This window comes from Staurois parvus, unplaced genomic scaffold, assembly GCF_062004578.1.
Source record: "Staurois parvus isolate SC_StPar_1 unplaced genomic scaffold, SC_StPar_1.0 ptg000238l, whole genome shotgun sequence".
Classification (NCBI taxonomy): domain Eukaryota; kingdom Metazoa; phylum Chordata; class Amphibia; order Anura; family Ranidae; genus Staurois; species Staurois parvus.
Genome location: NW_028318034.1, coordinates 12,492 through 40,154, shown reverse-complemented (window position 1 = coordinate 40,154; position 27,663 = coordinate 12,492). Strand labels below are relative to the sequence as shown.

At 44.1% G+C, this 27,663-nt stretch overlaps 1 protein-coding gene across 1 annotated transcript in view; it reads right to left on the bottom strand.

Moving 5' to 3' along the window:
* LOC149459994 (steryl-sulfatase-like) overlaps window positions 1-27,114 on the bottom strand; it is a 123,800-nt gene extending 96,686 nt beyond the window's left edge. Inside the window, exons 1-2 of the mRNA XM_089680287.1 lie at window positions 27,051-27,114; window positions 21,024-21,185 (exon numbers count right to left, since the gene is read on the bottom strand). Of these exons, the coding sequence (XP_089536413.1) occupies window positions 21,024-21,185; window positions 27,051-27,114 (226 nt within the window). The remainder of the gene's footprint in view (window positions 1-21,023; window positions 21,186-27,050) is intronic.
* Window positions 27,115-27,663: the final 549 nt, after the last annotated feature.

Below are 27,663 nucleotides of genomic sequence, written 5' to 3'. Positions count from 1 at the left end.
GCCTGATCCAGATTCTGCTTCGATTCCTGACTCTGCATGAACTCCGCCTGTCCTGACCTCGGCTATTCCTGACTACTCTTCCGCCTGCTCCTTGTGCCCTGCCTACCCGTTTGCTACCGACCCGGCCTGCCAGACTACGCTTAGTATTGTTTCTATTGTTATAGAGGTTTGGGTTGGTTTGTTTGCACTGTGTTTATGTTTAGTCTTGCACTGCGTCTATGTTTTGTTTAGTCTTAATACATTGTCTTGTTCACACTATACCTGAAGTCTGCGTTTCCCTGTGTTAGTCCACACATTTGTGGTCATACCCAGATCCCTAACATTTAGACTCCCTGCACAGATGTTATAATAGGAAAGTGGCAGTACGACTATGAATATGGATTTTGGTAGCACTTAAGTATCTGACTGCATATCCATTTCTGTGACTTCAGTCAGGCATTTAACACACCATTCTTTTAAGAGATTCCACATACTGATTTATTTTTACGTTTCTTGATACACAATGCACAAGGACACTTTTGATCACTGTATTATTTCCTAATATACTAAATAAATTCTTAAACTTTTCTGTCCTTCAGTATTTATATTTGATCCCCTGATAACAGTAAAACAAAGATTTCCCATTATGTTAAATAAATGTCAAGCCCAATCACATCTTTAAATAAGAAAAACAATTTACCTGCAATATAGGGTGCAGCAATGGGGACCAGGTTTCACCAAGGTTTGCTTGTTTAAAATGAATTTGAAATCTTCCTTATTAGAATATAAATGCTTGCTTAGTGTAATTCTAACTCTGTATATCATATACTTACCTACATAGATGTACCGGTATAGATTTACACTGAACATAGTTGGGGGGGATGAAAGCATAAACTGGTCATGTCCAAAGAAACCCTTTATTAACATGTGTACACTTTGGTTGATTGCTTATTACTATTTACTGGCTTTTTTTTTTATATACACAGTATACTATATATACAGAGAGAGAGATAAAGAGAGAGATACTATTGAAAATTTTGTTTACACTGGAGTTCTTCTTTAACTTTCCTGTTGCACTTGGGAGTAAAAAAATGCTGACTTTTTTACTGATCCGAAAAAAGATGAATTGTTGTCTATAGGACATTGCACACAGCTGAGTAAAGATCAGTAATACAGCATTGAGTACAGAGCAATAAAACAAAAAAAATAACTTTTTTATATTTGAGTACAGTAATTTACATGGGCGTTTACTCGTTTAGGCCCCTTGCACACAGGTGTCATGATTTGCTGATGTTTACTCAGGAACTTGTGACACCCGTGTGCAAAGGGCCAACATACTGGCAATAATGAAGGATTTTACTCGTCTACACTTACACACCTTTACTCACCTATAGTCAACTCTACTCAGGTCCTGACACAGTTTTTGGCCCCTTGCACATTAATGTTACAAGTTCCTGATTAAACCATAGTAAATTATGATGCCCGTGTGCAAGAGGCTTTACTGTAAGTAATGCTAAAACTTGTCATTAAATAGGTGTATGGAACTGTACTATTTCTAGATACTTCCTTTATTTTCTAGTATACATTTTTCTCATCATGATTCAATATTAACATTTTTGTTTTAATTCATGAAATCCCCAGTGTTGCAGCTTTTGCTAATACTATGTGACATTTACAGCAACACCTACAGCATGCTTGGCATGAGCAGAGAAAGACAACCGATAAAAAAGGTATTTAGTTCTTGTAATACAGAAAAAAACTAGGTCATGCTGTGACTATCTCTCAAGGGAATCACACAGAGAATGCAAACTAAATACTATTGATAGAAGAACAATACTGTTGTAAAAATGCTGTTCTTAGCTAAACTAAAATTCATCTTGCATATTATGTATCGGTTTTATTACTCATATTTTGATTAACAGATAACAGGTGGCAAGCCTACTGAATTACATTTTTTTCAGTAGGTAAACCTGCACATGGTAAATCACACCAGACAGCTATTATAAACATGATTTAATTCATTTATTTAGACTTTTAAAAAATCTTAGATAAAACTAGTATAAGTGCATGAATCCCTACTGATATCAGCCTCCTTTAATCATCTGCATAGCAGGATTGGCAGAGGGAGATGAATTTGCCAAAGCTGTATTCCTTTGCTTAAGCCACCCATAGATGGTCTGAATCTCGCTCAGTTCCAATAGGGACCGGCTGAGATTCAAACAATCTATGGGCAGGCTGATTGTACCCAATTTGATTGTTGTACGACTTGGGTACAACTAGAATATCAGATTTTTACATGCGATGATTGTCAGCAGCTATAACTGATACCAATAATCATTGTGTTCTCCTAGCAACGATAGCTCCCCGGGGTTGCAGGAAAGAAAGTAGCATCATCTATGGCCTGCCATAGTGCTGCCAATCTCTTGAACATGTTGATAAGAACAAAGAGCAAAAAGAAAACCTTATCAGCTAGCTCAGTCATTAGAGGCTGGGGTTGAATGAACTGCACCACTCAGTTGCAGAAACAAATCAGATTGTTTAGTAGGGGTGCATCCACCAGAATTACAAATGCTTGCATATATATATATATATATATATATATATATATACACACACACACACACACACACACAGTTGTGTTCAAAATAATAGCAGTGTGTTGAAAAAAGTGAATAAAGCTCAAAATCCTTCTAATAGCTTTTATTTCCATACGCACAAATGCTTTGGGAAAACTACACATTCTATTCCAAATCAAAACATGAAGAAAAATATATCAAATTTGTGTTGTTCCTCTAATAAAATTGAAGAAAAGTGAATATTAGACTGTTCAAAAAAATAGCAATGTTTGTATTCTTCTTTACAAACTAAAACATTCACTATATAAACTGAAAAATGTTTGAAGATTTTGCTTTCCTTTGAATCACTTAATTAATATTTAGTTGTATAAGCACTGTTTCTGAGAACTGCTGCACATCTGTGTTGCATGGAGTCAACCAACTTCTGGCACCTGTGAACTGGTATTCCAGCCCAGGATGACTAGACTACATTCCACAGTTCTTCTCTATTTCTTGGTTTTGCCTCAGAAACTGCATTTTTGATGTTACCCCACAAGTTTTCTATTGGATTAAGATCCAGGGATTGGGCTGGCCACTCCATAACGTCAATCTTGTTGGTCTGGAACCAAGATGTTTCACGTTTACTGGTGTGTTTGGGGTCGTTGTCTTGTTGGAACACCCATTTCAAGGGCATTTCCTCTTCAGCATAAGGCAGCATGACCTCTTCAAGTATTCTAATGTATTCAAACTGATCCATGATCCCTGGTATGCGATAAATAGGCTGAACACCGTAGTATGAGAAACATCCCCATATCATGATGCTTGGGCAACCATGCTTCACTGTCTTCACAGTGTACTGTGGCTTGAATTCAGTGTTTGGGGGTCGTCTGACAAACTGTCTCCGGCCACTAGACCTAAAAAGAACAATCTTACTTTCATCAGTCCACAAAATGTTGCGCCATTTCTCTTTAGGCCAGTCAATGTGCTCTTTGACAAATTGTAACCTCTTCAGTAGAGATGAGCGAATCGAACTTGGCGAAGTGGAATTCGTTTCAAATATTAGGAAAATTTTGATTCGCGACGAATCCGAAGATTAGCAGACTTCGGATGCGCGAATCGAAATTTTTCCAAAAATGGCGGCGACATGTGCGGCAACGGAGCGGGGATCTCTGGGAAGGCGCGCAGACAAGGCACGCTGACCCATAATGCATTCATTCATGACATGTGATCGCATTAGCCAATCAGCAGCCAGCCAGCCAGCACTGTGTAATGGTCGAGCTAAAAATTGCGGCCATTTTAGAATTCTCCATTTGCCTCCAGTCATTCAAGAGAGGCAGACCTGGCTGTATTGAGGGAGAGAGTTAGGGCTCGTTCACACTAGGCTGTTTTGCCAACGCTTGCCAAATGCCCCTATAGCTTTTGGCAAGCGTTGGTCCGGCGTTTGCGGAGCGTTATTAACGCTCGGCAAACGCTCCGCAAACGCCGCATGCGCGGTTTAGCGGCGGTTGCTAGGCGTTTGCCGAGCGTTAATAACGCCCCACAAACGCCTATAATGCAGTTTGAGTGGTGTTACCGCTCCGCAAACGCCCCGCAACCGCGTCGCAACCACACCGCAAACGCTGGCCGGGCGTTTGCGGAGCGGCACCATAGACGAGAATAGGAGGCTTCAAAGCCTCCTGACTCGTCCAGAGGCGTCCGTTTTGCCGTGACGCAACGCGACGCGACGCAAACGCTCCCGTTAGAACAGCACCATGTGCTGTAATGTGCAGAATTGGCAGAGGCGTTTGGGAAGCGGTAAAAACGCTTCCCAAATGCCTCTCTGCCGCCTGCACACAAGGCTAGTGTGAACGTAGCCTTAGGGACACAGAAACGTTACTTAGGGCCAGAGAAACGTTACTTAGAGCCACAGAATCGTTACTTAGGGACACAGAAACGTTACTTAGGGCCAGAGAAACGTCACTTAGGGACACAGAATCGTTACTTAGGGACACAGAAACGTTACTTAGGGCAACAGAATCGTTACTTAGGGACACAGAAACGTTACTTAGGGCCACAGAATCGTTACTTAGGGCCACAGAAACGTTACTTAGGGCCACAGAAACGTTACTTAGGGCCACAGAATCGTTACATAGGGCCACAGAAACGTTACTTAGGGCCACAGAAACGTTACTTAGGGCCACAGAAACGTTACTTAGGGCCACAGATTCGTTACTTAGGGCCACAGAAACGTTACTTAGGGCCACAGAATTGTTACTTAGGGACACAGAACCGTTACTTAGGGCCAAAGAAACGTTACTTAGGGACACAGAATTGTTACTAAGGGACAGACACAGAATTGTTACTTAGGGACACAGAACCGTTACTTAGGGCCAAAGAAACGTTACTTAGGGACACAGAATTGTTACTCAGGGACAGACACAGAATTGTTGCTGAGGGACACAGAATTGTTACTGAGGGACACAGAATTGTTACTCAGGAAAAGACACAGAATTGTTACTCAGGGACAGACACAGAATTGTTACTCAGGTACAGACACAGATTTGTTACTGAGGGACACAGAATTGTTACTGAGGGACACAGAATTGTTACTCAGGGACACAGAATTGTTACTCAGGGACACAGAATTGTTACTCAGGGACAGACACAGAATTGTTACTGAGGGACACAGAATTGTTACTCAGGGACACAGAATTGTTACTGAGGGACACAGAATTGTTACTCAGGGACACAGAATTGTTACTCAGGGACAGACACAGAATTGTTACTGAGGGACACAGAATTGTTACTGAGGGACACAGAATTGTTACTCAGGGACAGACACAGAATTGTTACTGAGGGACACAGAATTGTTACTGAGGGACACAGAATTGTTACTGAGGGACACAGAATTGTTACTCAGGGACACAGAATTGTTACTCAGGGACAGACACAGAATTGTTACTGAGGGACACAGAATTGTTACTGAGGGACACAGAATTGTTACTCAGGGACAGACACAGAATTGTTACTCAGGGACAGACACAGAATTGTTACTGAGGGACACAGAATTGTTACTGAGGAACACAGAATTGTTACTCAGGGACAGACACAGAATTGTTACTGAGGGACACAGAATTGTTACTCAGGGACACAGAATTGTTACTGAGGGACAGACACAGAATTGTTACTGAGGGACACAGAATTGTTACTGAGGGACACAGAATTGTTACTCAGGGACACAAAATTGTTACTGAGTGACACAGAATTGTTACTCAGGGACAGACACAGAATTGTTACTGAGGGACACAGAATTGTTACTCAGGGACACATAATTGTTACTGAAGGACACAGAATTGTTACTCAGGGACACAGAATTGTTACTCAGGGACAGACACAGAATTGTTACTGAGGGACACAGAATTGTTACTGAGGGACACAGAATTGTTACTCAGGGACAGACACAGAATTGTTACTGAGGGACACAGAATTGTTACTGAGGGACACAGAATTGTTACTCAGGGAAAGACACAGAATTGTTACTCAGGGACAGACACAGAATTGTTACTGAGGGACACAGAATTGTTACTGAGGGACACAGAATTGTTACTCAGGGACAGACACAGAATTGTTACTGAGGGACACAGAATTGTTACTCAGGGACACAGAATTGTTACTGAGGGACACAGAATTGTTACTGAGGGACACAGAATTGTTACTCAGGGACAGACACAGAATTGTTACTGAGGGACACAGAATTGTTACTGAGGGACACAGAATTGTTACTCAGGGACACAGAATTGTTACTCAGGGACAGACACAGAATTGTTACTGAGGGACACAGAATTGTTACTGAGGGACACAGAATTGTTACTCAGGGACAGACACAGAATTGTTACTGAGGAACACAGAATTGTTACTGAGGGACACAGAATTGTTACTCAGGGACACAGAATTGTTACTCAGGGACAGACACAGAATTGTTACTGAGGGACACAGAATTGTTACTGAGGGACACAGAATTGTTACTCAGGGACAGACACAGAATTGTTACTGAGGGACACAGAATTGTTACTGAGGGACACAGAATTGTTACTGAGGGACATAGAATTGTTACTCGGGGACACAGAATTGTTACTCGGGGACAGACACAGAATTGTTACTGAGGGACACAGAATTGTTACTGAGGGACACAGAATTGTTACTGAGGGACACAGAATTGTTACTCAGGGACACAGAATTGTTACTCAGGGACACAGAATTCTTACTCAGGGACAGACACAGAATTCTTACTCAGGGACAGACACAGAATTCTTACTCAGGGACAGACACAGAATTGTTACTGAGGGACACAGAATTGTTATTGAGGGACACAGAATTGTTACTGAGGGACACAGAATTGTTACTCAGGGACAGACACAGAATTGTTACTCAGGGACAGACACAGAATTGTTACTGAGGGACACAGAATTGTTACTCAGGGACACAGAATTGTTACTCAGGGACAGACACAGAATTGTTACTGAGGGACACAGAATTGTTACTGAGGGACACAGAATTGTTACTCAGGGACAGACACAGAATTGTTACTGAGGGACACAGAATTGTTACTGAGGGACACAGAATTGTTACTCAGGGACACAGAATTGTTACTCAGGGACACAGAATTGTTACTCAGGGACAGACACAGAATTGTTACTGAGGGACACAGAATTGTTACTGAGGGACACAGAATTGTTACTCAGGGACAGACACAGAATTGTTACTCAGGGACAGACACAGAATTGTTACTGAGGGACACAGAATTGTTACTGAGGGACACAGAATTGTTACTCAGGGACAGACACAGAATTGTTATTCAGGGACACAGTATTGTTACTGAGGGACAGACACAGAATTGTTACTGAGGGACACAGAATTGTTACTGAGGGACACAGAATTGTTACTCAGGGACAGACACAGAATTGTTACTCAGGGACAGACACAGAATTGTTACTGAGGGACACAGAATTGTTACTGAAGGACACAGAATTGTTACTCGGGGACACAGAATTGTTATTCAGGGACACAGTATTGTTACTGAGGGACAGACACAGAATTGTTACTGAGGGACACAGAATTGTTACTGAGGGACACAGAATTGTTACTGAGGGACACAGAATTGTTACTCAGGGACACAGAATTGTTACTCAGGGACAGACACAGAATTGTTACTGAGGGACACAGAATTGTTACTCAGGGACAGACACAGAATTGTTACTGAGGGACACAGAATTGTTACTCAGGGACACATAATTGTTACTGAAGGACACAGAATTGTTACTCAGGGACACAGAATTGTTACTCAGGGACAGACACAGAATTGTTACTGAGGGACACAGAATTGTTACTGAGGGACACAGAATTGTTACTCAGGGACAGACACAGAATTGTTACTCAGGGACACAGAATCGTTGAATTAAAGAGTATGTCAGACAACATGCAGAGGAGTGGCAGAGGAGGCAATGTTTTAGGAGCGAGCAGACGTGGCAGCAGAGGAAGGGGTCGAGGCAGCACTATTCGCAGCCAGAGGCCAGTGCTCCCGGTGTCATCCAGCGGTCGTGTCTCCACCGACAACCCTGCCGTCATCGATTGGTTGGCTCGGTCATCTTCCTCTTCCCAGGTCACCTCTGACACCTACAGCCAACGGTCGGTGGGTACGTCAGACACAACCGTTAGTTGGCATGGCCCGGGAGCAAGCCCACTGAAATCACGTGTCCTCTACCTGCCCCTGTCCTTTGGTGTTCCCTCACCAAGCGAAGTATCGCATGCTGTGGGCTCAGCCCCACTGTACAGTGAGGAAGAGCTAACAGAGGGCGGTCAGGAACGGGGGGAGACATCCGCCTCTTCAGCAGCCAGGCGAAGAAGTAGTGGCGAGGAGAGTGGCTCGGTAGCCGGTCTAGAGACAGGTCTGTCTCCTGACCCACACGCAGCCGAGGGGGCTAGTAGTGAGGCGGAGACCCTAATTGATGATGATGAGGCTGATCGCACTTGGCAGCCTCGTCGTCATCAGGCTATTGCTTCCGCATCATCAGGAGAAGAGGGTGGCAGCTTGGCAGCGAGCAAAACAGTCGGTGGGTTGCCCAGGAGGCAGCAGGGTCGCAGCAGTGTCAGTGGAGGCAAACGGCCACGGAGTAGAGCACCAGCTCCACTGCAGCCTACCACCATGGCCAGTAGTGGTGCCGGTGTGCACGGAGGAAGTAGCAGTCAGCCAGTAAGGAGTATCGGGGGCAAAGTTTCCTACTCGGCGGTGTGGCAATTTTTCGTCAAGCCACCCGAGGAAGTAAACGTAGCCGTATGTCGACTATGTGGCCAGAAAGTCAAGCGTGGCCAGGGGGCCCATGTTGGGACTACAGCGTTGCGTCAGCATATGCAGCGTCGCCATTTGGTGGCCTGGGAAAACCGTGATAAAGATACGGCGATTCTGCCTGCCCCAGCCCCCGCTCCATCACCCGCTCCGTTACTTGCTCTGTCACCCGACGTCAATCGCCCTCTATCAGCCAGTCAAGGCTCCAACACCTCTGCTGAGGGGAGTTGTTGCTCGTTGGCATCTTCCGTTCATTCAGATGCTCCTCCTGCTACTCCTCTTCACGGATTCCGTCAGCAGTCTTTCTTGGAATCCGTTTCCAAGAGACAACAGTTTGCGAGCACGCACCCGACGGTGCAAAAGCTGAACGTCCTCCTGTCCAAGTTGCTGGTGCTGCAGTCCCTCCCTTTCCAAGTGGTGGACTCAGCACCTTTCCGAGAAATGATGGCTTGTGCCGCGCCGTGGTGGAGAGTGCCAAGCCGTCATTTCTTCGCCAAAAAGGCAGTGCCAGCCCTGCATTCACATGTAGAAGAGATGGTGGGCCAGTCTTTGAGCATGTCGGTCTCTGCCAAAGTGCACGGCAGCGCCGACGTGTGGAGCTGTAACTACGGTCAGGGACAGTACATGTCATTTACGGCCCACTGGGTGAACGTGGTGCCGGCACAGCCGCACCAGCAACTTGGACAGATCACGCCGCTTTTGCCTCCACGTTTGCACGTCCTTGGTCCACAAAAAATGTCCGCCTCTACCACCTCTTCTTCCGCCGTGTCCTCAGCCGCCACCCCCGTGCCAAGTCCCATTACCCGACCGGCATATCACATGTGCAGGGCGCAACGGTGTCACGCTGTGCTGCACCTGGTATGCCTTGGCGAACGTAGTCACACAGGGGAGGAACTTCTGAGTGTAATGAACAGAGAAATCGACAGATGGCTGTCTCCGCGCAAACTGAAAATCGGAACCATGTTGACCGACAACGGAAAGAACATGGTGTCTGCTCTGCGTCAAGGAAGGTTGTGCCATGCGCCATGCATGGCTCACGTGTCCAATCTGGTTGTCAAGCGGTTCCTAAAATCCACCATCCCACTGCAAGACATCCTTAAAATGTCACGTAAACTTTGCATGCATTTCAGTCATTCCTACACCGCAAAGCACACCCTCCTTGAGCTGCAGCGGCAGAACGGAATTCCACAGCATCGCCTGATCTGCGACGTTGCAACAAGGTGGAATTCAACCCTACACATGTTAGACCGCCTTTACGAACAGCGAAAGGCCATCACCGATTTCCTGATGTTACAAGTGGATAAAGGTACTCCCCTGTGTAACTTCGATGTCAGCCATTGGCAGCTCATGCGTGACACCTGCCGCTTCCTCAGGCCCTTTGAGGAGGCCACGCTATTCGTGAGTCAGCAGGACTATGGGATGAACGACGTCATTCCTCTGTTGCACGTCCTGGAACAAATGCTGTTAACAATGGCTGGTCAGGGTGCGGTAGACGTGGCGCACAGATCTCAACGCCAAATGACCCCTGTGGGGGCAGGACAGGAAGAAGAGGAGGAGGTAGAGGAGGACATTTGTGCTCAGGAATTATTGAGTGAAATGGGTGGTTTTTCCACTCAGCGGACAGGAGTGGAGGAGCAGGAGCATCTGGTAGAGGAGGAGGAGGAGGAGACAGAGGACCCAGACGCACCGTGGCAGTATGCTGTGGAGATGGAGGCAGGGAGTCCCTCGCATTCCTTGGCACAAATGGCCCATAGCATGCTCGGTTGCTTGCGTAGCGACAGCCGAATAATAACCATCATACAGAGGGATGACTTTTGGCTGTCCACCTTGTTGGACCCTCGCTACCGTTCAAAAATGGTGGCCTTTTTCACACCTGCTGAGAGGGAGGCCAAAATAACGTACTATAAAAACCACCTATGTAGTCAGTTGGTCTCTGTCTTTCTGCGCCAACGTCCATCTTCAGACACTGTGGGCCCTGTGCGCTTGCGTTCCGCTGCCATGGCAGCAGGGGAGGGGTGGGGTGGTAGGAGCAGTGGCAGCTCCACCAGCAGCGGCTGCCACAGTCTGCAGTCGATGATGAGTAGCTTTCTTCACCAGCGTAGTGAGGAAACTACTAACCAGCCGCAGCAGCAGCAGCATCAGGTGGACCTGGAGCAGGACCTCAAACAACAGGCTTGGGCCTACTTGGACAGCACCCTGCCAACCGAGGTAGACAATCCCCTTGACTACTGGGCAACGAAACTTGACCTTTGGCCCCAACTAGCTGAATTTGCCCTTGAAAGGCTGTCATGCCCGGCCAGTAGCGTGGCATCGGAGCGCGTGTTTAGTGCGGCAGGAGGTATTGTAACTCCGCGGAGGACACGACTGTCCACCCAAAGTGTGGAGAGACTCACGTTTGTGAAAATGAATCAGGCGTGGATTAGTCTGGATTTCAAACCACCAGTTCCTGACACAACTGACTAAATCCGCCATGAATCATGCCCCAAACATGTGCCACTTTCAGGTCTCCTCACACTGCTGGTGTGTTCCATTTTTTGTCATAGGGTGCTGGCAGATTACGGGCCTCCCATTGCTGCTGCCAGGCCCGTAATCTGCCATGGGCCCCTGTACCGCCTCCTCATGCTGCTGCCAGGTCCACAGTGTCTCATGGGTCCCTGTACGGCCTCCCATTGCTGCTGTCTCCATCGCCACACTCTGCCATGTGCCACTTTCAGGTCTCCTCACACTGCTGGTGTGTTCCATTTTTTGTCATAGGGTGCTGGCAGATTACGGGCCTCCCATTGCTGCTGCCAGGCCCGTAATCTGCCATGGGCCCCTGTACCGCCTCCTCATGCTGCTGCCAGGTCCACAGTGTCTCATGGGTCCCTGTACGGCCTCCCATTGCTGCTGTCTCCATCACCACACTCTGCCATGTGCCACTTTCAGGTCTCCTCACACTGCTGGTGTGTTCCATTTTTTGTCATAGGGTGCTGGCAGATTACGGGCCTCCCATTGCTGCTGCCAGGCCCGTAATCTGCCATGGGCCCCTGTACCGCCTCTTCATGCTGCTGCCAGGTCCAGAGTGTCTCATGGGTCCCTGTACGGCCTCCCATTGCTGCTGTCTCCATCGCCACACTCTGCCATGTGCCACTTTCAGGTCTCCTCACACTGCTGGTGTGTTCCATTTTTTCATAGGGTGCTGGCAGATTACGGGCCTCCCATTGCTGCTGCCAGGCCCGTAATCTGCCATGGGCCCCCGTACCGCCTCCTCATGCTGCTGCCAGGTCCAGAGTCTCTCATGGGTCCCTGTACGGCCTCCCATTGCTGCTGTCTCTATCGCCACACTCTGCCATGTGCCACTTTCAGGTCTCCTCACACTGCTGGTGTGTTCCATTTTTTGTCATAGGGTGCTGGCAGATTACGGGCCTCCCATTGCTGCTGCCAGGCCCGTAATCTGCCATGGGCCCCTGTACCGCCTCTTCATGCTGCTGCCAGGTCCAGAGTCTCTCATGGGTCCCTGTACGGCCTCCCATTGCTGCTGTCTCCATCGCCACACTCTGCCATGTGCCACTTGCAGGTCTCCTCACACTGCTGGTGTGTTCCATTTTTTGTCATAGGGTGCTGGCAGATTACGGGCCTCCCATTGCTGCTGCCAGGCCTGTAATCTGCCATGGGCCCCTGTACCGCCTCTTCATGCTGCTGCCAGGTCCAGAGTGTCTCATGGGTCCCTGTACGGCCTCCCATTGCTGCTGTCTCCATCGCCACACTCTGCCATGTGCCACTTTCAGGTCTCCTCACACTGCTGGTGTGTTCCATTTTGTCATAGGGTGCTGGCAGATTACGGGCCTCCCATTGCTGCTGCCAGGCCCGTAATCTGCCATGGGCCCCCGTACCGCCTCCTCATGCTGCTGCCAGGTCCAGAGTCTCTCATGGGTCCCTGTACGGCCTCCCATTGCTGCTGTCTCCATCGCCACACTCTGCCATGTGCCACTTTCAGGTCTCCTCACACTGCTGGTGTGTTCCATTTTGTCATAGGGTGCTGGCAGATTACGGGCCTCCCATTGCTGCTGCCAGGCCCGTAATCTGCCATGGGCCCCCGTACCGCCTCCTCATGCTGCTGCCAGGTCCAGAGTCTCTCATGGGTCCCTGTACGGCCTCCCATTGCTGCTGTCTCCATCGCCACACTCTGCCATGTGCCACTTTCAGGTCTCCTCACACTGCTGGTGTGTTCCATTTTGTCATAGGGTGCTGGCAGATTACGGGCCTCCCATTGCTGCTGCCAGGCCCGTAATCTGCCATGGGCCCCTGTACCGCCTCTTCATGCTGCTGCCAGGTCCAGAGTCTCTCATGGGTCCCTGTACGGCCTCCCATTGCTGCCGTCTCCATCGCCACACTGTGCCATGTGCCACTTTCAGGTCTCCTCACACTGCTGGTGTGTTCCATTTTTTGTCATAGGGTGCTGGCAGATTACGGGCCTCCCATTGCTGCTGCCATGCCCGTAATCTGCCATGGGCCCCTGTACCGCCTCCTCATGCTGCTGCCAGGTCCACAGTGTCTCATGGGTCCCTGTACGGCCTCCCATTGCTGCTGTCTCCATCGCCACACTCTGCCATGTGCCACTCTCAGGTCTCCTTACACTGCTGGTGTGTTCCATTTTTTGTCATAGGGTGCTGGCAGATTACGGGCCTCCCATTGCTGCTGCCAGGCCTGTAAACTGCCATGGGCCCCTGTACCGCCTCTTCATGCTGCTGCCAGGTCCAGAGTGTCTCATGGGTCCCTGTACGGCCTCCCATTGCTGCTGTCTCCATCGCCACACTCTGCCATGTGCCACTTTCAGGTCTCCTCACACTGCTGGTGTGTTCTATTTTTTGTCATAGGGTGCTGGCAGATTACGGGCCTCCCATTGCTGCTGCCAGGCCCGTAATCTGCCATGGGCCCCCGTACCGACTCCTCATGCTGTGACGTTGCAACAAGGTGGAATTCAACCCTACATATGTTAGACCGCCTTTACGAACAGCGAAAGGCCATCACAGATTCCTGATGTTATAAGCGGATAAAGGTACTCCCCTGTGTAACTTAGATGTCAGCCATTGGCAGCTCATGCTTGACACCTGCCGCTTGCTCAGGCCCTTTGAGGAGGCCACGCTATTTGTGAGTCGGCAGGACTATGGGATGAACGACGTCATTCCTCTGTTGCACGTCCTGGAACAAATGCTGTTAACAATGGCTGGTCAGGGTGCGGTAGACGTGGCGCACAGATCTCAACGCCACATGACCCCTGTGGGGGCAGGACAGGAAGAAGAGGAGGAGGTAGAGGAGGACATTGGTGCTCAGGAATTATTGAGTGAAATGGGTGGTTTTTCCACTCAGCGGACAGGAGTGGAGGAGCAGGAGCATCTGGTAGAGGAGGAGGAGACAGAGGACCCAGACGCACCGTGGCAGTATGCTGTGGAGATGGAGGCAGGGAGTCCCTCGCATTCCTTGGCACAAATGGCCCATAGCATGCTCGGTTGCTTGCGTAGCGACAGCCGAATAATAACCATCAGACAGAGGGATGACTTTTGGCTGTCCACCTTGTTGGACCCTCGCTACCGTTCAAAAATGGTGGCCTTTTTCACACCTGCTGAGAGGGAGGCCAAAATAACGTACTATAAAAACCACCTATGTAGTCAGTTGGTCTCTGCCTTTCTGCGCCAACGTCCATCCTCAGACACTGTGGGCCCTGTGCGCTCGCGTTCCGCTGCCATGGCAGCAGGGGAGGGGTGGGGTGATAGGAGCAGTGGCAGCTCCACCAGCAGCGGCTGCCTCAGTCTGCAGTCGATGATGAGTAGCTTTCTTCACCAGCGCAGTGAGGAAACTACTAACCAGCCGCAGCAGCAGCAGCATCAGGTGGACCTGGAGCAGGACCTCAAACAACAGGCTTGGGCCTACTTGGACAGCACCCTGCCAACCGAGGTAGACAATCCCCTTGACTACTGGGCAACGAAACTTGACCTTTGGCCCCAACTAGCTGAATTTGCCCTTGAAAGGCTGTCATGCCCGGCCAGTAGCGTGGCATCGGAGCGCGTGTTTAGTGCGGCAGGAGGTATTGTAACTCCGCGGAGGACACGACTGTCCACCCAAAGTGTGGAGAGACTCACGTTTGTGAAAATGAATCAGGCGTGGATTAGTCTGGATTTCAAACCACCAGTTCCTGACACAACTGACTAAATCCGCCATGAATCATGCCCCAAACATGTGCCACTTTCAGGTCTCCTCACACTGCTGGTGTGTTCCATTTTTTGTCATAGGGTGCTGGCAGATTACGGGCCTCCCATTGCTGCTGCCAGGCCCGTAATCTGCCATGGGCCCCCGTACCGCCTCCTCATGCTGCTGCCAGGTCCAGAGTCTCTCATGGGTCCCTGTACGGCCTCCCATTGCTGCTGTCTCCATCGCCACACTCTGCCATGTGCCACTTTCAGGTCTCCTCACACTGCTGGTGGGTTCCATTTTTGTCATAGGGTGCTGTATGGCCTCCCATTGCTGCTGCCTCCACCGCCACACTGTGGCTCCACACTCAGGTTTTGGCCCCGTGACTGCCCAAATGAGTGAAGTGTGCGGTGATTCTAAGATCGACGGCACTCATCTGCATGTCATACTGACTGACAGTATTATTTCTCTTCCCCAGCAGACTCCAAGGGCATTTAAATTAAAGGTACAGTGTTCTGCACTAATATGAAGGCTCTCTGAAGCCTAGAAACACCCTTTTATAAGTTAAATTCGCAGCGAATATATTCGCATCGAATCGAATTTATTCCTCGAATTCGCCGAATCAGCCGAATCGAATTTTTGAATACTTCGCTCATCTCTACTCTTCAGCACATGTCTTTTTTTCAACAGTGGGACTTTGCGGGGGCTTCTTGCAGATAGCTTGGCTTCATATAGGTGTCTTCTAATTGTAACAGTACTCACAGGTAACTTTAGACCTTCTTTGATCTTCCTGGAGCCGATTGTTGGCCGAGTTCTTGCCATTTTGGCTATTCTTCTATCCATTCGAATGGTAGTTTTTCACTTTCTTCCACATCTTTCAGGTTTTGGTTGCCATTTTAAAGCATTTGCAATCATTTTAGCTGAGCAGCCTATCATTATCATTTCTTTTTATGTTTTCCCCTCTCCAGTCAACTTTTTAATCAAGGTACGTTGTTCTTCTGAACAATGTCTGGAACGACCCAATTTCCTCAGAATTTCAGAGATAAATGTACTGTAACCAGTATGTACAACATTTGCTGCCTTCCTTCTTTAAATAAGGGCAATAATTGCCACCTGTTTTTCAAAGAATGAATGACCTCACTAATAGAACTCCACACTGCTATTATTTTAAACATGCCCCTTTCAATTAGTGATTCAATTACACAGATTCAGCAGCATGAATGTCATGACTGTTGGGTCTGTTGGATTTCTATTACTCTACTACACCTGCTAGTAAATTATTTGCCATGTAGAAATATAATTTCTATCAAAAACAGTGATTGATCAGGTTAGTGATGTCTGACTGCTATTATTTTGAACACAACTGTACATACATACATACACACACACACACTGCTCAAAAAAATCTCAGCAAGGGGCAACCATTTTTAGACAGTGGAATCATTTCAATACAATGAATACTGGCATGATATTATTTTTAATCTACACTGATTAAACAAATTAAATGAACACTTTGAAAACACATCAGATCTCAATGGGGAAAAATATCATGCTGGATATCTGTATTAATATGGACTGGGTAATGTGTTAGGAAATGTAAGGATGCTTCATTGTTTGATGGAAATGAAAATTATCAACCTACAGAGATACTGAGAATCAAAGTGAAAAAATTATGCAGTAGGCTAGTCCATTTTACTGAAATTTCATTGCAGCAACTCAAAATGGTACTCAGTAGTTTGTATGGCCCCCACGTGCTTGTATGCGTGCCTGACAACATCGGGGCATGCTCCTAATGAGACGACAGATGGTGTCCTGGGGTATTTCCTCCCAGATCTGGACCGAGGTATCACTGAGCTCCTGGACAGTCTGAGGTGCAACCTGGTGGCATCGGATGGACCGAAACATGATATCCCAGAGGTGTTCTATTGGATTTAGGTCAGGCAAGCTTGGGGCCATTCAATGGTATCAATTCTTTCATCTTCCAGGAACTGCCTGCATACTCTCGCCACATGAGGCTGGGCATTGTCATGCACCAAGAGTAACCCAGGACCCACTGCACTAGCGCATGACCTGACAATGGGTCCAAGGATTTCATCCCAATAACGAATGGCAATCAGGGTACCATTGTCTAGCCTGTAGAGGTCTGTGTGTCCCTGCATGGATATGCCTCTCCAGACGATCGCTGACCCACCACCAAAATGGTCATTCTGAACAATGTTACAGGCAGCATAACATTCTCCATGTCTTCTCCAGACCCTTTCACATCTGCCACATGTGCTCAGGGTGAACCTGCTCTCATCTGTGAAAAGCACAGGGCACCAGTGGTGGACCTGCCAATTCTGGAGTTCAATGGCAAAATGTCAGTCGAGCTCTATGGTGCCAGGCAATGAACAGTGAGTGACCTTCTATGGCCCTCTCCAGCTCTCCTAGAGTAACTGTCTGTCTCCTGGATTCTCCTCCATGCTCTTGAGACTGTGCTGGGAGACACAGCAAACCTTCTGGCAATGGCACATATTGATGTGCCATCCTGGAGGAGTTGGACTGCCTGTGCAACCTCTGTAGGGTCCAGGTATCGCCTCATGCTACCAGTAGTAACACTGACCCTAGCCAAATGCAAAACTAGTAAAAATAGTTCAAAAAGATGAGTAGGGAAAAAAAATGTCAGTGGCCTTCACCTGTAAGACCATTCCTGTTTTGGGGGTCATCTCATTGTTGACCATCTAGTGCACCTGCTGTTAATTAAATTAACACCAAAGCAGCTGAAACTGATCAACAACCCCCTCTGCTACTTAATTGACCAGATAAATATCCCAGGAGTTTAATTGATTGATATACTATGATTAAAAAGTGTTCCTTTATTTGTTTCAGCAGTAGGTATGTATATATGTATGTATGTATGTATGTATGTATGTATATATATATACATATATATATATATACATACACACAAACACAATTTTTCACACTGTCTAATTCTGACCACATTAGGAGTGAGAACAATCACGTAAGGTTTGTTGCAATGATCAGACCCTTCAGTTAGGTGGGTTGACATATGACAGGTACTTTCCAATTTATCTTAGGTTATTAAAGGTTATTAATCAAAAATAAGCTACCATCACAATTTAAAGAAGGAAAAAAATTACAGTAAAATCAACATAGTCAAGCTTAAACAATTTCAAGCAGTAGGTTATATGAACTCATTTACATAGTAAGCTGCACAAGTTCCACACTATAACAAACCAGCTCCTTGCATCTGACTGATATATCTAATCAAATTCTAATCATAAGAAGATGACAGGTAGGCAAGATGACTAATTTGTTAAGTAGAAATCACAGAACCATAATACTTCCTGAAATAGCCTTAGCCTCAATACAGGGCAATATTTTAAGGAAGATTAACTATAGTTGCAAACAAAGCCTCTGTAAATAGAAAATCAGATCTTTAAGTAGTTTTCCACTTTACATACAATATATCAAAATGGGGACTTCAACAAGCATTAGAACCATAAAAGAAAGCCTGTGATTGGCTGCTATGCACATACTCAGTGCCTTCAGTGTCTTTAGATCTAGTAACTGTAGCATATAATGTTCATACACTTTTACACCTTTGGCAAATTATTCTGTAAATAACTGTTCCCATCAAAGCTCTTACAAAGCAGACCTTTCCATGCATAGCAATTACTCATCAGGCAACGCATAAAGCATTTCTGTTGTCAACGTCTCAAATTATCTCATTTTTTTTATCTGCATCAACATGTCACTAAGCAATCCAATTTGGTGACATGTCAGTCAAGCAGACAAGGTTAGAGTTATTTCTTCTTCTCATGTTCACTCATTCTTTCCTGTATTATCACCTGTATCATCTCCTTTCACTTTTTGACAAGGTCAAATGTATGGTTTCATTTTTCCCATATCACAGTTCAATAATTTGGACTTGTCTAGCCGTTAACAAATGTGCTTTTAAAAATGCTCTCATAAGCCATGCTAGGGAAATCCTAGGAAAGCTAGGATATATAAAAAAAAAACACCATTTTTTTTACCAGGCATTCAGAAAATATAAGACATGATAACAAAGTTATAATTTACTTTTAAAATAACTGCTTTTATTTATTTTTATTTTTTTTCCTTGTGGGGGGGGGGTATTACCAAATAAAATAAATAATTTTATGACAAATACATTTTATTCACACAATATCCTAAAGCTAAACTTTTAAATAAAAAAATATTGTCTAAATAGAAGAGGTGTGCACCACAGCCCAAATGCAAAGACAAGTCACTACTGCTCATTCTCCTTGTACAGGCAGATTAGTTTTGTATCTGCCCCCATTACCAACACCCCCCCCCCACACACACACACACACACTATAGTTTTCTCCAGGCAGCTCTGGTCTCTGCACAGGCAATGTGCAGTACAGTGATGATTTCACTGCTAATTTTACAAGGTACTAACCTGGTTTGCCAAGACATTTTGTGCACACATAGTGGATTTCTGTCTATTAATGAATATGTTTAAATTCAATCTTTTTGTGACCAGAATTCAATTTAGAGCTGAACTGTATGCATGTACAAATTGCACAAATCAATGCAGCTTTGTATTCCTTAATACATCATAAAAAAAAACTTTTTTTAAGCTTAAAACAGAACTCCTGGTTGATGATTTCCCACCTTCACTGAATATGCCATCCATCTTCTTTGAAATAGCCTATTCATTTTCCAATCAAACCATTAATTCTCTTTGGTTTCCTGTTTGTAATACCAGTGGCTGTTATGCCTCCTATTCCTCCCGGCCACTGATTTTGGCACATCCCTTCTGTAGTTCTTTCTCCAGGAAGTAATGATGTAATTCAGCCTCACTTGCAGTGGTGGGTGGATTGAGACGCTCAGACACATACAGACCTAGTGTACCCACCCACAATTCCCTGTGATTGATGGAAACCGTAATTCCCGGAGAGAGAGGAGAGGATATGATGTAATCTCTGCTGTTACACCTCTTCCTTGGCAGAGCAGATACTGTTATCATTTGAATTACAGAGATAAGGCCATGAAAATTCAGTTAGACTTTTCCCCTACATGGTAAGGAATTTCCAAATTGTATTATCCGTTTAGTTTTTTGTATAGGCGGCTCTACTAATGGGCGATTTTTTTGCCTATCCCAGAGTTCTTCTTTAAGGCTACGAAAGCAGGCAAGACCTAAAACCTCTGTCAATTTATTTTTACTGCCCCAGGGGAGATTTCACTTTACTTCCCATGTTGGAGACAACATGAAACGAAAGGTAATATCAAAGTTAAAGGAGACTCCATATTAACCCTTTGGTGCCAACCACCTCTGGGCCCTTTAAAGGTTCTAAAAGCTGAGAGGTAGAGGCGGGCCTTTGGGTCACGTGACCACTGTGATTGGCTGTCACAGCTGGTCACATGATTGGAAATTTCCCTGATCACAAGTATTCATCGGGACTTACCAATTCTGAGCGGCTACCGTGCTTGGGGCACAGTAAGTAGTTTTATGAGGGCACTTGGCATTAAGGCCCACACGTTGAGCGGCCGCATATATGCGTGAAGCTGGCAGCAACAGGTTAAATATTATGGGAAAGTTCCTTGGTAATGTTTACACAGAGAAGCAGCATAATTTACATTAAGAAGCTCCGGAGCTGCTGGCTACCTACACTCTAGATCTGTGATGTGAACAGTGCACTGTTCTCCTGCCTCCACATCCTAACAGAGCAGTTGAGCTTGGGTAAGATTTGTTCTCATATCCTCTTTCATATATCCAATGCAAACTAACAAATTAATATGTTTAAAAAATAAAAATCATTTTTTTTCCTCCAGCATGTATGGCTTCTTTATTAGCGGGCTGGAAAATCTAATCATCTAACTTGAATTCAGTTTTAGGTTTTCAACCCAATGTACTGCATTTATAGTATACCTCATTAATATGTTTTATTGTGTTTACATATAAAAACATAAGACAAAATTGTGAGTGAAAAGAAAAAGTACTGTACCTACGCTCCAGTCAACCTCTTCAACAGCATCCCCATAAATACCATGCATACTTTTGCCACTAAAATCTTGAGAGGCATAAAGCGCAGTATGGACTTGAAGATAGGACATAAACAGAAGGAATGGTTTAAACTTGTTCCTGTAGATTAATAAAACATAGCATGCTTGTCATAAATACAATTTAAATATGCTATAGACTATTTTGTCTGTGTTGTAAAAATGTGGTTTTATTGTGTGAAGAGCAAGAAATACTTTAAGAATCCGAACAAAGGTACACAAGCTCTAGACTAGTTAAAGTAGAATTTACTACAGGGAAGTAGAATTAAAGGCAAAATCTTTGCTGTCATTTTGGGTAAAGTAAAGAAGGAAAACTCCTATCAGATTTTATGCCATCTGTGTCCCATTAAGGAGATTTGCCGTCACTTCCTGTCATATAGCAAAAACAGAAAGCGAGAAAAAATCTCTACAAAGTGAGGAAATCCTTGGTTGTTCCTAGGGTTACTAGAACTGGTGTTCCCAATAAAAGATGTCCACCCTATTATTGATCTGGGGACTACCCAAAATGTGGGATTTTCTTTTACTTTCATATTCAGTGACAATGGATATACATGATAAATACAGAAAGTGAATATCGCTAATGGTGGCCTAGACAGCAATAAAAAAAATAGAAAACTAACAAGTATTCTAATTCCTTTCAACACTATCCGAAACTGAAAAAAAAAAAGTTTTGCTTTTAGTTATACTTTAAGATATGAACATTAGAGTTCATCACTGACCCTAGATATCCTAGATGCTTTTTAAATGTTATGGGTTATGGTTATGTTATGGTTTTTATTATTGGTGTCAATGTATTCTTTTATTATGGTGGATATTAGTTATTTTCTTGCAACTTACTACACAATGGGGTTGATATACTAAAACTGGAGAATGCGAAATCTGGTGCAGCTCTGCATAGAAACCAATCAGCTTCCAGATTTTACTGTCGAAGCTTAATAACAAGCTGAAGTTAGAAGCTGATTGGCTACCATTCACAGCTGCACTAGATTTTGCACTCTCGAGTTTTAGTAAATCATCGTCATTATTTTATTCACCCAAGGGGTTGAACTTGAGCTTCATTTTCACATATTGCACAGTTTCTTATACTCACAGTGTTATAAAAGCCTGTTGTTTACAATAGCATTAGCTGAATCAGGTTAACAGGCAAGTGATTCATACTTTATCCCACCATTTAGTCCAAAGTCTCAAACAGACATGTCCAGTTGGAAAGGAAATTATTCCTGCTGTTATGTCTCTTTAGCCAACTCATATCTGGGAATTCTTTGTCAAAAACAATATATATATATATATATATATATATATATATATATAAAACGTACCATACGTATAACCCTACAGCCCATTGCAAAATGTCTGGCTGCCTGTGATAAAAAGAAACATCATAGTGCACTTATCTTTAGTGGCACAACTTCTCCATATTGAATGAGATACTCTTCAGTAGAAAGCCATTCTGCATCCAGTGAAGTTAATGGAATTCTGCCTGTGTGTGTTTGTAGGTGAATAGGAGGGGGGCGGCACAGGTTGGAAAGATTGATCTATGGAGAGGGACATCAAGGCAAGCACTGTATATCCTAAATAAATGTAATCAGCATGCAAAGGGCAGTCCATTAAGGATAAGTGCACAATAACTTATCGTAGGCTTTAAAAATAAGCATATACAGTATGCATAATGAGAGACTAAATAAAATTTCTTTCAACACTGCTTCTCCAAATAACATTGTAAGCATGTTATTTACAATTATTGATGTAGAACTTCAAGAGTTTATTATCATTAGTACTGAATCCTTATTGACACAACTATTTTTTATTGTCCAGTGCTGTGGGGCATCTATGGGAGCCAGATGTTCCCCATCGATGAAGAACCTGTACATGAGCTGGTGGGAGGAACATTTTCTGTTCTCCAGCAGTAACCTTTTTGCTGACCATATTATCTGATATGCTCAATATTTTGATGACCTCCTGATGGTCTGGGATGGGGACATTTCTAGTCTGCATAGTTTTCTGGAGTACATTAATGATAATCAGCTAAATTTGTATTTTTCCCTTTAATACAACAACCTGAACATTAACTTTTAGGATATTACTCTGCAGGGTGATCCCATTACAGATAACATTTTTGCCAACACCTACAGGAAGCCGTGCTCTGGTAAAACTACTCTTTTTGAGGCTAGTTGTCACCCATCCCACACCAACAATGCTATTCCTTATAGAGAGTTTGTTGGTGCCAGATGGAACTTCTCCACAGAATTTGCTTTTGAAACAGAGGGGTTTATTTACTAAAGCTGGAGAGTCCAAAATCAGACTCCCTTCTGCATAGAAACCAATCAGCTTCCAGGTTTCATTGCCAAAGCTTCATTGAACAAGCTGACGTTAGAAGCTGATTGGTTTCTATGCAGAAGGGAGTCTGATTTTGGACTCTCCAGCTTTAGTAAATAAACCCCAGAGTGTCAAGTGATTTCTAAACGTCTGCTGAACAGGGGCTAGAACAGCTTTTATACAATGGAGTTGGACCAGAGCCATGATGAAGAATAGGGAGGAATTACTGGTTGATGTTTGTAGAGGGTGTACTAAAAATGTTAAAATCTACAAGAGGAGACACCCTTGTTACTTCTGTCACCACGTATTCCAAAAAATACCACCAGGTTATTATAATGATAAAAAGGAATTTGCCAATCTTGTATACAGATAGAGGTTTACATGGAATATTACAAGAAGGTCGCCATTTCTCTAGTAGCTGAGCACAAACTTTAGGCAATTTTTTTTGATCACCAAGTCTTTTGTTTCATCCAAAAAATGCCAATCTACCTGGCTGTCATATCCTGGAAGATATACCTGTAACACAAAAACTTGCAGGTTTTTGTGCAAGTTAAGGTCATCTTAACATGTCAGGTAAATACATTTCTTCTACATACAATGACAGGAGAAGAATTTCTCATGCAGCAGTATATTATCTGTGGCACGAAATATGTGGTTTACCCAATTATCTACACGTACCCTGAGGAAGCGAATCGGAGACCACTACTGCAATACCAACAATTTAAATGTAAAATTTCTAATGCGACATCATTTTAGAGACTATTATTTTGGTGATTTCTCTTCTTTCAGATTCAAGGAAATAAAAAGGCTTTCTCGTTTGCCCAGGTGGAGGGGATAGAGAGAGAAAGCTCCTGAGGTTAAACCTGAGTTGTGATCTAGACTTACGTTTAAACTAATGCAGGCCATAGACAGCTTTGTCAACTAGATAATTATAGTACAGTGTCTTATCAAGAGATCTTCAGTTTAAAAAAAAGTCAGAAGCTACAAATACTATAGTTGCTGACTCTTAATAAAAGAAGCAGGCCAGCCCAGGAATCCATTGCTGACCTCACTCAGTCAGGTTCTTTGCCAGTCTTGGGGGCTCAGCCAATGATGACTGCGGGAAGCTGGCTGTAACTCCCTGTGGCTTCACAGTTGGCTCCCCACTGCACATGCCCAGCCAGGCTATGTTTTCTGAATCTAACAGGTATCAGGAGATTGTGGGCAGTGAAGTGGAAGGCAATCCAAGTGGAAGTTGGAGTGGGTACCTGTCATATCTAGATACCCACTCCCTAAAAAAAAAAAAAACAATACATGCAAAGGAGAAGGGGAGGAGGGCAGTCAGTGAAACTTCCTTTAGTAAAGGACATTTTGCCTATTTTGCATATGGTAGATATGGTAGATTTAACCTATTTTGCATATGGTAGATATGGAAAACATTTTCGTAGATCCACTTGTTGCAAGTTCGATGCACAAAGCAGTATATGAAGCAGCAAAAGCTTTGCTAGCACATAAAGCTTTTACAGAAATCTTAAACAAGGTAATCTAAAACAATGACTATTCTTTTATTAAGAGAGAAAGACTAAAGAAGGAGAGGATTCAAATAAAGAAAAATCCTTATAAAGGATGAGAATGAATGAAAAACAGTCCACATTTCTCTACAGGTCTTTGCTGAAAAAACACAGCACTGGAAAATGTGAACACCTTCCCAAATAACAAAGAAGCCCGTAGGCAAATATTAACAGTCTCCTGATGAAGGGCATCCTACATGACCCTGAAGCATCACATATTTTATTGTGATTAGGTAAAAGCAGATATATTGGTGTGTGGCCTTTTTGTCACCTTTATTCTAATAATTTGAATCCAATATACAGTATATGCCTATAAAGCAAAATGTGTCTATAGGATTGTGACATAAGGTTGAACTCTAGACAAACAGCTAAATGCATAGATAAAATGTATATATGGGAGCTGTTTTGCTTGCAAGAATTTTTTAATTTCTTTCCATCCAGTCCTTAGATTTCCACAACTCTTGAACTTTCTTTTTTGCTGTTTCCCATTCACCTAAAGGTCCCCTCCCCACTCCCATCCTTTGACTGTACAGTGTATGGAGAAGAAGCACCCTGATGAGCTCACCAATCTTTCACTCTTCTGTCTTCTGCTTTTTGTACTGAAGCAAGCCAGATTGGCTCTCTGTTTGGCTCTTTGTCCCTCCCTGTGCTCTAGGGGTGCAAGAAGCTGATATCAAGAAGCTGATACTCACACTTGCATTTAGAAATATATCAGAGCAGCATTAAGTTGTGCCATTTATATTTGCTTGGAGTTCACCTCTTACTTGTAATTTTATTTGTGTTGTCACAGTATAAGAAACAATGCTATTTGAGGAGACTTGAAAATATGCTTTTTCAGGAAAATGTACACTGACAGCCATATTTATTTTGCTCTTAAACCACTACATCTACCATTATTACCATATTACCATAAATATGTAACATTGTCTATGGTTACAGAAACATTATGAAATAAAATAGACCTTATATCACAACTTTACAGTGAAACTTCAAATATCACAATAAATTAGCCACTGGGCCAATCTATGTATTTATAGTACTGAAATCTCTTACTTATTTGTCTAATGTTTGACCTTTTATGGTGAGTTAGATTTCTGATTGATTGTCATAAATAACATTCTGTATACATGCCCGCACATGCTGCAGGCTGTTGTGTAGACTCTGTAGAGAATATGGAAATTAGTTGCAATGCCTTTTCCTTTGTAGGAATAATCACTGTGAATTGTGTTAGGCAGTGGTGAAGAAATGCTTATTTACAGCTATATATAGACTGCATGACTATTGCTTTGATATTTTTGTATGGACTAGACACATGAAATATATTATAGTTATATATTCCTAAATTATTAACATTTTGCAGTTAAAAAAATATCACCACAAATAATTGAAAAGCATTTAATTAGCAATTATCGATGTGTACCCAAATTTATAAATCAGTGGAAATTCTACTGCAAAAGATGGCTTTTGCAACCAATCAAGCCTTTAGTTAAAAAAAAAAAATACAGTAGTTAAAAAAAAAAAGTGCCTGCAGTAAGTGCAAAGAATGATACATCTTGTTAAGAAGTTAACAGTAGATAGAGTAGATATAATTCTATTGAATTACAAAATGACCATAGATTAGAAGCTATCATAATTTCATGTGTAGCACTCCTTCTGATAAAAAGATGCTGGATTCTACAGGCACTGCGGACCTATTTGCTGGTGATTTGGCCTATAGCTGCCCCAAAACTCTCACCAACCCACCAGTGGTAACCTAATGACAGACATTCACTCCATCAATTTTCCTTTTGCAGATTTTATTGGCTAAAACATCTAGGGGATAGAAGCTTGGGGGTAAAGGAAATCCAAAAACAGTAGCAAAAACTTAATCAGCTCAATAGATTCCTGTAATATCTTTTTGACCCTTTCAATGGTCTATTGTAGACTGTTGGTCGAATGGACCGTTACCTTTAAGTATCTTCAGCCCCTCTCATAGGCTAGTAGTAGAACTTTAAGTTGAGACCAGAAATCCACAGTAGTGGACCTTCAAGCCAAGACTTTCAATCTGTAGTAGTGAATGATTAAAGTGGTAGTGGTAGTAAAGTTTGTTTGTTTACTTGTACCTACAAGTTCCTTCAGTGCTGTGTTCCGTAAACAGTGACACCTGCATGCATGCTTCATGTGTAATCATGGCTCGGCCATTCAAGCTGTCGGAGCCAACAAACCTGGTGGAAGAAACTGGTGAAGATGGAAGCCCTGTCAGAAGTGATAGCGTGCTGCTGGAGGGCTTAATTTCAAGGTAAGTTTCACACAATGTGCTAGTATGCAATCAGGGGCGGACTGACAACTCATGGGGCCCCCGAGCAATAGGGGATTATGGGGCCCCTGTATCCTTGCCCAAACTCAAAAAAGCCTATGAAAAAGGTACCAGGGGCATCTCATGGGGCCCCCTACTGACCCCGGGCCCTCGGGCAGTGCCCGAGTTTCCAAATGGTCAGTCCGCCCCTGTATGCAATGCATACTAGCACATTATGACACTGACTTGCAGGGGAAAAGTCTTTTTTTTGTTAATTGCAAAGTTTACTACTGCTTTAAACTGAGCCTGACAATATGAACTCTTCTTCAGCTTCCTTCAGCAGGCAAAAGGCCTCAGAAACAAAGATACTCAGTACAGAGAACATTTAGATTAGAAAACATGACTTTCTCAGCTACAGTATTATGAAGTCTATAGTCCATGACA